Source organism: Corylus avellana, chromosome ca9 (genome assembly GCF_901000735.1).
Source record: "Corylus avellana chromosome ca9, CavTom2PMs-1.0".
In the NCBI taxonomy this organism is placed as follows: Eukaryota; Viridiplantae; Streptophyta; class Magnoliopsida; order Fagales; family Betulaceae; genus Corylus; species Corylus avellana.
Genome location: NC_081549.1, coordinates 3878608 through 3892315, shown reverse-complemented (window position 1 = coordinate 3892315; position 13708 = coordinate 3878608). Strand labels below are relative to the sequence as shown.

At 36.3% G+C, this 13708-nt stretch overlaps 1 protein-coding gene across 3 annotated transcripts in view; it reads left to right on the top strand.

Moving 5' to 3' along the window:
- The window catches only part of LOC132192353 (DNA repair protein recA homolog 2, mitochondrial), a 16957-nt gene extending 7083 nt beyond the window's left edge, over nt 1–9874 (top strand). Inside the window, exons 2-8 of one of the 3 annotated variants that reach the window (XM_059607667.1) lie at nt 2624–2684; nt 3969–4192; nt 6282–6369; nt 7657–7829; nt 8011–8094; nt 8278–8400; nt 9121–9874. In XM_059607667.1, coding sequence (XP_059463650.1) covers nt 2624–2684; nt 3969–4192; nt 6282–6369; nt 7657–7829; nt 8011–8094; nt 8278–8400; nt 9121–9417 — 1050 coding nt within the window. In that variant the 3' untranslated portion in view covers nt 9418–9874. Of the gene's footprint in view, nt 1–2623; nt 2685–3968; nt 4193–6281; nt 6370–7656; nt 7830–8010; nt 8158–8277; nt 8401–9120 lie in introns of those variants that run through there. The other 2 variants (XM_059607666.1, XM_059607668.1) reach the window with 2 other exon arrangements.
- The last annotated feature ends 3834 nt before the right edge of the window (nt 9875–13708 follow it).

Genomic DNA, 13708 nt, shown 5'->3' with positions numbered 1-13708 from the left:
GTAAAACATGATCGAACAAAGCACATTGAAATTGATAGACACTTCATCAAAGAAAAGTTGGAGAGCGGATTGATTTGTACACCTTATGTGTCTACACATGGCCAACTTGCTGATGTACTTACCAAGGGTTTAAGTAGTTCAGTGTTTCAGAGTATTGTATCCAAGCTGGGAATGGAAAATGCCTATTCACCAGCTTGAGGGGGAGTGTGGGAAAACGTGTTTAATGACTTGTATTCTATATTTGTATAGTTAGCTATTTTAGGAAATTATGTAACAGCCTGTATTCCTAGAATTAGGCTGATTTGGTTAGTGTCCTATTATATCCCATAAATCATGGGATTTGAAATAACTTAGTTTTCCTTTTCTGCTGCTAGGGTTGATGTATATAGCTAACGTTTTGTGTATTATTCAAATAAATGAAGAATCAGTTTTTGTCTTTCTCAGTTTCTGTCAAATACCTCCATTGTGGTCACCATTTGGACAACCGGTTTCAAAAGAGAGGGGGCATATCTTGTTGCATCAAAGGAAGAACTTCAAAGGAGCCTTAGTCTGCCACATACTCTTCCAAGGGAAGCGGCATCCTTTTCTACAAACCAGTGAGCAATAGAAAGATTTAACCTTAAACAACCCTCTTTTGGAGGGGACCCACCACAACTTATCTTCCCATCCTCGCCGCACTCTAGCTGAGTACAACACCTGGAAAAAAGAAGCAAAGACATTCATCTCCCAATCATGAGCTGCTCTAGCGAAGCTTACAGCCCACTGGTTGGAACCACCATAAAACTCCAAGTGAGCCGCAACATAGGCATCCTTTGTATGAGCAATACCAAATAAAACTGGAAAAGCCTTCTTACGAGTTACATCCCCATACCACTGATCATGCCAAAATCTAATCATAGAGCCATCACCCACCTCAAATTTGGTATGATGTGAAAATTTCCTCCAACCTTTCCTAATATTCTTCCATAACCCCGCCCCGAACACTCCAAAAGGCTTAAATGAACACCACCCGCCCCATGAACTGCCAAATTTAGAGTCCATCGCCACTATCCACTAAGCTTCTCTCTCAAGCCCATAGCGCCACAACCATTTATCTTAGAGAGCACGATTGAACACTAGCAAGTTCTAAATTGCCAATCCTCCCTTAGAGAGCAGCGACAAACCTTGGACTAGATAAGAGCAGCACTCCCAAGTAGATCATGACTTTTCAATACAAGGACATCTTGCCCATACCAAGGCAAAAGCCCATCACAACACAGTCCACAAATACAAACTCCCGACTAATACATTATCTGGTTGTGAGTTAGAAGTTAATCCTATTACTTCCTTTAGCATGTCACAATCTACGGTAGACGCTTAGGTATAGCTTGGGCTTTAGCTCTTGCTGCAACTTCCAAGCAGCAAACCCTTTTGTGCATATCGTACACCTCGTCCTCCAGCTTTGATGTCCTTTCATTGTTTGTCACCATTGGCTCTGATACCAATTGATTGAATCCAAATGAAATGAGCAAATTCGGGAATACCAATTGCCATAAAAGTTCCACTTAGGGTGGGAAGACACCTCAATACAGACTGTGTATAAAAAAGACCATGTTTATGAGGGTGGCACAAACTTGCTGGAGCTGACTACAGCTGCAGCAAGCAAATTAAACCTAGGAAAAGGAGAAAGCTGCAGCGAGGAGGACAAAGTGAAATAATACTTATTGTTTTTATTTTGTGGCTTTCAGTGGTTATAACTTTTTGCTTGAGGTAAACATTTTTGGTTCTTTCATCTGTTTGTAAAGGTAAATTCACTTTCACTTTAGGTCTTGAATCATTGGGCAAATTTTGGTTGGGAGAAAGACTTTAGGGCTGGGAAGCTTGGCATATATTATAGGAGGTACACTCTAGAAGACTGGTTTTTGTCACTTTCCATGCACTGTAGGCACTTCCTTAGTAGTTGTCAGATAGCATTTTATACATTTTAGATCTAGTTGTAGATCTTTATCTTTATTTATTTTTTATTTTTAAAAATTAAATGATGAGGAACCCCTTCAAAGCAGAGTTAATTCGTGCACCCACTTCTATCGAGTAAACCTCGGACCCATTTAAAGCACCCTCTCCATATGGATCGAGTAATACTTTGGCTTCGCCGATGAGCTGGCCCCCAAGGAATTTTTTGCACCCAAGAGAATTTGGATTTTAGACTTGGTGGAAATACTACCAAGACTAAGACCCTTACAACTTGAGCCAACCTCTTGGGGTTATAGATCTTTATCTATAACGATGCTTAAGGTCTGTTTTTTGTTGTCTCTAACATCCTTGGAGGGTTTCAGGGGTTATAGTGTTGTTAGCCATTCTTCTCTGGAGATCTGTTGATAAATTTCATGTTATATACCAATATAGGCTATACCCTGTCCTACCATGCCTTTTGCTTTCTACTTTATTCTGATTTCTCATTTAGATGATGCATTTTTGGCATTATTAGAGATTTGCTCATGGTCACTCTTCCACAAAAAACAAATGTTTGTTTCTTTCACTTTTCATGTTTGTTATATTTTTTTTATATATATTAAATGAGTATTATTGCTTTCATTGTTTTGTTGTTGCTCTGTAATCAATTTTCTTTTTCTTTTTCTACCAGAGTGGAAGAAAAGATGAGATTACCTCTATGTGCACGAACATCCATCGTATTTCGACTGTAGGTAGAGACCAGCTCATAATCTACCTCTCTATCCATACATGCATAAATGCACACCTATTCATGATCTATGCCCCTCCTTAATATCTGAAAATATGGTTTCTAATTTCTTTAGAAATTATTGTCTATTTATGTATGTGCGTATGGTGGGGCACACATGCATGCATGCTTGTGTTGTGTGTTTGTTTTGGGACATAAAACTAAGTTAAAACTTATATGGACTCTTATCACTTGCGTGCAGCTCCACCAATAACATAGGCATCATAAGTAGAAACATGTTTCCTACAGTGATATTATGCTAGATTTGAATACTATTGCATAAAGTTATAGCTCCCAATAAATGTTGCCTTGAATATAATATTGGCAGATGCAATTGATGATTGTTAAATAGAAGGTCCAGAAAGTTGGATTGGTTGTAATTTTTGAGAGAATGATTTTGCTTTACTATGTCCATAATTATAAGCTACAGTTTGCTGCTATTATAAGCGCATGCTAGTGAACGGTCCAACTATCATTGGTTCTCCCAATTCAATTAAGCCTTTATACCAACTAGTTGGGGTTGGCTATATGGATCCCTAGTTTTCTCTCTAACAATCATGTTTTTCCCTATAACTTCTACCAACATTGTTTTACTTTTTTTTTTCCTCACTTTTTGCAGCACATTGATGTAATCACTGTTCTTCCCATCACATTTGTGGGCCTCCATTGCATATGCCATACCATCTTAAATGATTCTTCTCATTTTATCTTCAATTGGTACCATTCCACCTTCTCAAGAATATCTACATCCCTCAGTCTATCATTCCTAGTGTTGCACACATCTATCTTAACATCTAACAATTGATTGGTTAGTCTATCAAATAACTTCTGTTGATAGATGGCCTTAAAGAATAAGCTAGAAATAGGAAAGAATAATCTCCTCATACATCCATCTACCTTTCGAATATGGTTTGCTATTGCCAATACAACTTTTAGTAATTTATCACTTTTTTCTTGTCTAGACCTTTAGTATCATGTACTGTTTCCTTATGTTGAAATGGCTGAGATTGCTAATTCTGGTGTAACTCATCAGATCTGGGTATAGTGTTAAAGGAAATTGTCTTTCTTGAGTCAATCAATGTGTAGCATTTAATGCCAGATCTGCCTTATCTTACATGTAGTTTCCTACTGCTGATGCCATTTACATTAATTTATTATCTTACTAGACTTCCTAGTGAATGTGTATTTAGTTGGTAGTGAAGGATTGAGTTGCTCTAATTTGTGAAATCTAATGTTTTCATATTCTCAGCTGAAGCTGAAGTTTCAGAGTTTGAATGTGATGAACTCCATGATGATGTCAAAGCATCAGAAAAAGACACTGCATTACGTCTAGCTCTCTCACAAGTTGCTAGTGATTTTGGTAGAGAATCTATGTTGTCATTGCAGAGGTTTTTTAGCACTAGACGTGCACCTGTGATATCTACTGGTTCATTAAAGCTTGACATAGCTCTTGGAGTTGGAGGATTACCAAAGGTGATTATTTGACACAGCAACATTTTCCTCTTTCCACATGTTTGTTATGAGAATATGTATTTATGCGCCCCTCACATGCTTGGGAAGTGAGTGATATATGCAAGAGGCACATGCAGATTCCTAGTGCATGGCACCATTATAGATGCGTGGTAAATGTATTGTGCTTGCCCTTTTATGGTACAGCTAGCCTTATATTGCTTTGTTTTTGACAAAGATACCCAGGTTAGTTGACCATTGCTACTGTCGATTTGGACTTCCTTGTACCCAGAGCATCACTATGCGGGTTTTGAATTAACAAGTTTTTTTTCCTCAACATTAGTTTAAATGAATAAATATGTGGATTGCAAGATGAATTTTTTTTAAAAAATTGTGGCCAGATTTTTTATGTTATAATTCCCTATTATTAGATATCTGAATGTTCTCTCTAAGTTGATGGGTATTAGACTCGATGAATTTAAAATGATGGTTTTGTTTAATTTTTCAGTTGAATAGAGTTGGGAACCATTACTCTGTAATTCCATAGTTATTGTAAACCACAACAGAAGAAATTCTGTTACTAAGTGAATGCTCAAGAGAATTTATATGAAGCGGCATATCATTGTGATTTATTGGTGTTGTTTGTGCAAGAAGAGTGGATTAACCGTTGACCATCTTTTACTCCATTGTGAGTGAGCTAGTGCTTTATGTAACTCTATTTTTGGATTGTTCGGCTTAGCGTGGGCCATGCCTCATCGAGTGAAATTTCCCCTTGCTTATTGGAGAGGGAAGTGTGGTAACCCATTGAGTGAAGCTCTTTGGAAGATGATTCCACTATGCTTGATGTGGTGCATTTGGTGAGAAAGAAATTACCAAAGCTTTGAAGATGGAGAAAAGATGGTGGTGGAGTTAAAAGCCTTTTTCTTTAACTCCCCTCATTTCATGGTTGCTTAGACCTGAATACTTCTTGGATATTAGTTAGCCTAAAGTCTACAATATAGTCTTGGATATTTGTTTCTCTTGTTTACTTCCCGTGTACCTGGATTGCGCTTTTCGCTTTTGATGATTTTTTGATTATGTATAAAAGAAAAAATATTAATTAGCCTAAAGCCAGTAAATGATCCCTTTTTTAGGTACTTTTTATCCTAGCCTTTTAATTTATTGTTTTTTTTTCTTAAATACCAGTTCTTGACAACAACCAAAGAGAGTTGTGACCCTATTTTTGAATTAAGGTGATTTTATTGGTGGGGAAAAAAAAAAGGAAAAGAGAAAGAAAACAAAGAAAAGAAAGATAAGTTTCTTTTATGTTTTTTGAGAGTGATGATTATATGTGGGATTTCTGTTTTAGTTCTGATTTGTACTATTCTTAATGCCAAACCAGAGATTTCAACGTATTCATTAACATGCATCTTGGACACATGTTGAAACTATGATTCAATATATGGTACTCCCTGTAAGTCCTTAATATCATGTTCAAGAAAATAACTCTTTTGACTCCTTGAGTTGGGTGCTTGTTTCTATCATGTTCAAGGTTTTGGGTACTTCCAATACGTCCTTAATATATGGTTGTTCATGTCAATCCTCAATATCATACTTATATTTGGTATTGAGTTAGTGCCTTTCTTCTTGCATGCTTGGTCAACCATGTTATTTGAAGTCTCTTATCTGTTAATTCATTAATTGAAAGAGGGGTTTTCACATTTCACACTTTTCATTTGCAGTATTTGCTTTGCTTTTACTTATATTCATATTGTTCATGATGTATGGCTTGGGCATTTACTGCTGCCACTTGCCATGCTTTTGAGTACTCAGCTGATGAGTGTTTTTAGATGAAACTTTGGAACTGCAGCCTATCAATGTATAAAAAAAATTAAATATGAATCAGTTACTTCTTGATGATTGTATGTGAGTAATTTGTTGTTGTAATGATTTTGATCTCAAGTTTAAGTTTAGCTTCAAAGAAATAGAACAGTGTCATTGCAGCTTTAATCTGCACTCTGCAGGGATGATTGTATGTGAGTAATTTGTTGTTGTAATGATTTTGATCTCAAGTTTAAGTTTAGCTTCAAAGAAATAGAACAGTGTCATTGCAGCTTTAATCTGCACTCTGCAGGGAAGAATTGTTGAAATTTATGGGCAAGAGGCTTCTGGAAAAACAACACTTGCCCTTCACATCATCAAGGAAGCTCAAAAGCTTGGAGGTGCATATGATTTTTTTCTCTGAGACCTTGTGATTGGAAGTGTTTTTTGTTGTCACTTCAATTAGTTTGGTTTGCTAAGGAAAGCAGGAAGATTCTTTTTAAGCCATTATTGACAAATCTGGATTAATTATTTTACATAGATGCCAAAACCCATGATTGTTCTTATATACAGTTATAACATTAATCAAAGCTAATTATAGATTCTTAGACAAAACTTTCGTGCGTATTTTGGTTATTGTTCAGGGATGTTTGAACCTCTTCCCACATAAGAGTTCAATGACTAAGGATTTTTTACATTTCTTCCACAATCTATACCTTTTACCTTTGTTTCTTCACTTATGGTGGCATTAAATAATCTTTTTGTAATAGATGACCCTCCCTTGCTTCTGTTATGCGATAAAAGTTTTAAGAACTCTTTTCATAATATGATTTTTTTATAAAAAAAAATCTTATATTCTATGATATGCAAAGACACTTAACCAACAATTCCCAGAACAGAAACTGGAAATTTTAGAAGTTTATTGAAAACATATGGTTGAATAATCAGTGTGACATTTTACAACCTGTCTTTATCCAACACCCTAAACGATTTGTCCTTTCCTCTCCCCAATCAGAACCACCATGTTCAACCGCCAGAGATCACACCACAGCCACTTAAATTTTTCTCCTTGTATAAAAAACACCCAAAAACAGCCGAAGAACCCAAAAAAGGCTTCCTTTATCAACTCGATTCAATGAAATGACCTAAATCTTTCTTACTCGACCCTTAGCTGATTGCGTTTGACAGACCATCCTGAAAAAAAGCCTCTTACGATTATAAACAGACTACAAGAGCTGCGGATGAGAGACCCATATTGAACCGATTGAAGAACTCGGGTGTTTTCTCTATGCTGACATCAACATCCGTGTGATTGACATCAGCAAACATATGACATAGTGTTTCCCTGTATTTTTCTGAATTACTTACTAGGATTTTAATTGCTCTGATACTAAGTTTAAACAGTATATTAAACTAAAAAGAGAGAAAAAGTGGGGCAGAGAAGAGAAGAGTCTGGAAAGAGAATGCCAATTTTTTCTTTTGATCAGTAATTGACACATATCATTAAAAGCGTAAGGCACCCTTAGGTACACAAAAAGATGTCTAAATTTTTGTATTAGAGCTATTTGGTAGTTATTTTTGGCGTTCTCTTTATACCCTGCCTAATATTTTCATTAGAGTAGTTATTGTTCTTTAGCCTGCTTTTTTACACTCTAATGTCTTTGCCTCACTGGATCATCTTTTGGCAGGTTATTGTGCATATCTTGATGTAGAAAATGCAATGGACCCCTCTCTCGCAGAATCAATGGGTGTAAACACGGAAAATCTTCTTATTTCACGGCCAAGTTCTGCTGAAAAATTGCTATCTGTGGTTAATACACTGACCAGAAGTGGAGCTGTAGATGTAATCGTGGTTGATAGTGTAAGTGATTATTTCTTATACTTGATTGTGGTGCGCAATATCTCCTGTTAACCTAGCAGTTTGTTGTTGTGTGGACCTTGGAGCCTATATTAGTACAACTATTTTTTTTTTTTTTTTAATTTCCTTTGTGGGGACTAATATCTTCATGCATTAATACTCTTCGGCTTGTTGGGTTTTTCAGGTAGCTGCCCTTGTTCCCCAATGTGAAATTGATCAAAAGATAGGTGGCACCACGGAAGATGTACAATCACGAATAATGACCCAGGCACTTAGAAAAATTAATTACTCGTTATGCCAATCTAAAACTCTTATTCTTTTCCTTAATCAGGTTGAAGACAATATTTTATGTCATTTTTTTGAACTTCTCTGTTTATGTGTCATACACTCTCTTATCAGTTATAGCTAGGAGTAATGTCATTTGTCTTCCATTATTATCTTTTATTTCCAGGTCCGATTAAGTCCAAGATCAGGGCGTATGGAGGAGGTCACATGTGGTGGAAATGCCTTGAAATTTTATGCAGCTGTACGACTGAAGATGATAAGAAAAGAATTGCTCAAGACTGAGGATAAGGTCATCTTCTGTCACTTTTGATAATGAGCATTGATAAGTGTTAAGATTAGTGTATTTCACCAAAAATTGACAGGTTTTTTATTCATACACTAGTATTTTTAAGAGTAAATACAATTTTCTAGATTTAGGACACCTTACACACCTTCTAGAATAAGGAAGTGTCTTTCTCTTTAACACTCCTTCTTAAGCTGGAGCTTATATATCATATAAACTCAACTTGTAACAAATAAACTCTTGTTGCCACAAAGACTTCATAAACACTCATCTGCCGGCTGAAATACCATCAAATTGGTTGAAAAAAATGAAGAACTGGTCAAAAACACCACTGAACTGGCTTTAAATCCACCAATACGGAAAAAAACGAACTGAACTCCCCAAAAAACTGTTAGAACTGACCGCAACAGCAATGAACCGGCTGAAAGATCACCAAACTGGATGAAAAACAATATGAACCAACTGGCCGAAAACCTGTCATGGCCAAGAAAGATGAGCATGGTCTATTGTATCTAAGATTACTATAGATGTTAGTTTTTGTTTCATTCTCTCTTTTAATTGATAGTCAGGATTTTGCCGTTTTTGGTTTATAATTTATTTCTCTTAGCACTTCTGTTTTTTCACTTTAATATTTTTTATTATAATCTAACGTACCCATTTCCTCTCCAGTCATTGAGGTTGTAATATATTTATTTATTTTTTCTATAAAAATATCTGACTTTTCAGGTAACTGGTCTTGTGGTTTGCGTGCAAGTGGTGAAAAATAGTCTGGCACCGTCGATGAAAATGGCCGAACTGGGGATACGGTTTGGGAGAGGGTTTTGCTGTGAGTCCGAGGCCTTGGAGTTGGCTTGTGAACATGGACTCATTGTCAAAGAAGGAAGTAACTACCTCATAGGAGGGAAAGTATTCAGTTACAAACATGAAGCTGAAAATTATCTGGCGGAAAATGTTGGAATCCTTGATAAGATGGTCATGATCTTAAGAAGACATTTGTTTGAAGGAGGGAGAAAATCATGTTAGATCCTTTAAATTGATGATTTATACTCTAATATGGTAGGTTAGATGCCGAAAAGGACCAGCAACTTTCCTAAACATGTGAGCGATCTGAAGGATCTTTGAACTTGAGATTACAAAGTGTCTTCCTCTTGGGGTAGAAAGGTTGCTCTTGATGTACATTAAGCATTTGAGGACCATAAATCTCAGAAGACAACCATAGGAGCTTGTATGGTTTGGTCTCTTTGGCTGTCTTGTGACTAAATGTGCTGTGGGTTAATGCTCCTATTCTTAGCTTGTTTATCTTGAAGAGTCAATGTAATAAGTCATAAAAGTTTTGTTGTAATATTATGTACATGGAAGAACAATGAAAACATCTTTGGTAGATTTTCAAAATTATGTATATTTAACTCTATGTTTAAGCTATTGTTTCTCTAGCAAAATACTTGTTTGATTTAATGAGAAGTTGTTAATAGTTAAATCATTTCTATTTGTTATTTTGGATGTAAAGATACAACCTAGAGAAAACAATAATTCCAAAACACTATACAAAATACTTGGTCATCTAGTTCAATGGCGTCAATTTGTCTCTTCCGATAAAAAATTTCGACCCATCCAAAAAATTAAATAAATAAAATCCTTAAAATCCTTCACTCCCACCGCTTGCCAAAACCGAGAGAAAAACAATCACAAAACCACCCCAAAAAACCCATCCCCAGCTGGCAATTACTGCGATTCAAAAGCCAAAAGAAAACAAAATACGACCCTCCATGCCTCTGGAAGTCAGTTTTGTTACGAGTACGAAAGAAAATATCGACGGTGTCTTTATTTGGCTCATAAGAAGAAAGAGAAAAAAAAAAAAAAAAAAAAAAAAAAAAAGTGCGAAAGAAGAGCTTCATGTGTGTTATGGAAGAGAAAGACAAAAGGAAAAGAAAAATAAGTGACCCATGAGCACCTCGTGGACTTCAAAGGGCATTTGTAGTTTTATTTATTTGTTATTGTTAATTGGTTTTCATTTAGATTAGTTTAGATTTTTTCCTTGAGGACAAGGAAAATGTAAGGAAAAGGGAACGATATGATCATAATTATTTGATATTATTTGATATTGTCCGATGTCATAGTAGAGTCCAATAATGAGTATATCTCTGTAAATTTTATAGTCCAATAAATAGTTATATTCATTCCTTATTAGAGTCGTCCAATTAGGTCTATTATGTAATCAATAGTATATTGTTTCTCTATTTAAAGGAGAATTATCAATAACAAAGTATGAGTTGATTATTGTTTTAAACTGTGTTTATGTATTATAATTTTCAATTGTGTTTACTTTATGTGGTCTTCTAGCTCTAGGAGAATCATTTATGGATTCTGTATGCTTGTGGTGAGCTCTAGAATTAGAAAAGTTATGGTTTTAGGAATTATCATGGTGAGGGAAATGCTTTAATGTTTGTAGAAAGAGTTGTTCGGGAAAGATAGAATGCTTCCTCAAGAAACATATCTGAGAATGTTTTATTGGCGCAAGAAATTGATAGAGATTATCACAAAGCTAAAGGGAATCCTAGGTGTACTTTGAAGATTGATCTTTTGAAGGCATATATGATTCTGTTAATTGGGATTTTATGATGCATAGCCTTCTTTGTTTTGGTTTCCCTGAGAAATTCCTTAGATGGATTAAGGAATGTATTACTTCTCCAAGGTTTTCCATTTGCCTGAATGGGACTTTGGTTGGTTATTTTAAGGGGAAGAAGGGGCTGAGGCAGGGGGATCCGTTATCTCCCTATCTCTTTGTTTTGGCTATAAAGGTGTTTGCTAGGATTATGGATGATCTTACTGTTGATGGTTCAAGTTTTAAGTTCCATTCTAAGTGCTTGAAGTTAAAACTCACACATTTGTGCTTTGCAGATGATCTTCTAATCTTTGCTCAGGCTAATTTGTGATCAATTCAGATTATTAAAGCTGCTTTGACTGAGTTTGAGATTTTGTCTGGTCTTAAAGCTAATCCTTCAAAAAGCTCTTTTTTTTGTTCTGGTGTTTCGGATAGAGTGAAGCAGCTTCTGCTGGATGAACTGAAGATGAATGCCGGGCTTCTTCCAATCAGGTACTTGGGGGTTCCTCTCATTTCCACTAGACTGTCTGCAACAGATTGTAGGGTTTTATTGGATAAAATAACAAGGTGCATTGACTCTTGGCTGTTTAGGAATCTTTCCTATGCAAGAAGACTTCAGCTGCTGTCATCTGTTCTATATAGTTTGCAGGTTTATTAGAATGGAATTTTTATTCTCCCTAAGTCTATCATTAAGGCTATTGAGCAAAAATTTAATAGGTTCCTCTGGAATGGAAAATCAGATGGTTCTGCCAAGGCAAAGGTCTCTTGGAAGGATGTGTGCTATCCTAAGAGGGAAGGAGGCTTGGGGTTAAAGAGTTTGGAAGTTTGGAACCAGACCTCTATTCTTAGACATGTTTAGCGCCTTTTTGCTAGGTCTGGTTCTATTTGGGTAGCTTGGGTGAGGGAAAACCTTCTGAAAAGAAAGAGCTTTTGGAGTGTTGGTAGGGGTGAAATTTAAAACCGTCTAACCGCAACCGCTAACCGCCTAGGTGGTTGCGGTTAGCGGTTAGTGGGTTTTGGAAATCCGCTAACCGCTACCCGCTAACAGTTTTTTAAAAAAAATATATAATATATATTTATATTATATATACATATATTTTATATAATAAATAACAATAAGTTGTGAGTTTATGAACTTTTTTTGGTTGATTGAAATGGGGCTTAAGCTTCAAGTTCAACCATGTTGGTTTTTTTGGTTGTTTGTGAGTTTATGAACTTGTTTGTGTTTTATTTTATTTCCATGGGTAAGTTTATGAACTTGCTTGTGAGTTTATGAACTTGTTTGAGTTTATGTATAAGACTACAAGTGAAGTGATGATTTTGTTGTAATTTTATTTGTATATTATATGATGTGTAGATTTGTAGAAGGTGACCAACAAGATTTTGGTATATAGCAATTTTTAATGCTAAAATGGCCATGAAAAGGGGGGGAAAAAAGTTTAAAATGAGCAAAAAAAATATTTAAAGTGAGCCAAAAACCGGTCCAAAACCGGCCCAAAACCGGTCCAAAACCAACCCAAAATCGGTCTAAAAAAAAAAGCCCAAAAAAGATCCCAAAAAAGCGGTTAGAAAAAAGCGGTTATCCCAAAGCGGTTAACCGCTAACCGAGCGGTTAACCGCCTAGGTGGTTAACAGCTACCCGGTTAGCGGAGGCGGTTAGTAAAAATTACTAACCGCCTAGGCGGTTGCGGTTAGTGGTTTTAGCCACTAACCGCTAACCGCAACCGCTATTTCACCCCTAAGTGTTGGTATCCCACAATCTTGCTCTTGGAGTTGGAGAAAAATATAAAAGCTGAGGGATGTTGCTAAAAGATTTTTAAAGTTTGAGGTAGGAAATGGAGAGAATATTCATATGTGGCTGGACCATTGGCACCCTTTTGGTATTCTTTTGGAGACTTTTGGTCAGAGGGTAGTCTATGATGCACATTGCAGTGTGGAGGCCAATTCTTAGAAAGAAGAAGGTGGAGATTGCATGGTGGAAACTGGTGTGGTTCCCTTTAGCCATACCTAAACAAGCATTCATTTTATGGCTTGTTATGCAAGATAGGCTTTTAACTGGGGATCGTTTGCTGAAGATGGGATATAAAGGAAATTGTAAGTGTCTTTTTTGCCACAATCAGATTGAAAGTAGAGAGCATCTATTCTTTGAATGCAGTTTTTGTTATCGTATCTAGAAGTTCTTTATGGGTAGATGCAGTGTGAACATCCCTTCTGTGAAATGGTATGAGATTATCCAAGTGGGAATCAGTCATTGGGGGAATAAAAATCTGAAAGGTCACCTATGCCGACTGGTGTTAGGATATGTTGTCTATCATCTTTGGCGCACTAGGAATGAAATTAAGCACTCTGGACATCCACTTACTGAAGATCAGCTGCTGAAGAGAATCCTTTGGGACGTAAGAGCTAGGATAATTGGGAAGGGTAACTTTCCTTAGACTAGAGATAATCTTCTTCTAGTGTCTTTATGGAATCTACCTGCAGATTTGTTGATATAAAATGTTTCTGCATGATGTGATTTTGTGGTGTTTTGTTGTTTAGTTTTGTTTCTGTAAGGCCTACTCTGGTTTGGGAGTTGTGGTTGGTTGTTTTTATGCAGGTTTTGTCTTTGCTTAGTTTAGGTGGAAAGGCCTCTGTGAGGCTTTGGTTTTGCTCTTTGCAAGGCTTGTAAATTGGTGCTACCTGGTGTTTTGGTTTTGAGCTTTAATGAAGTTT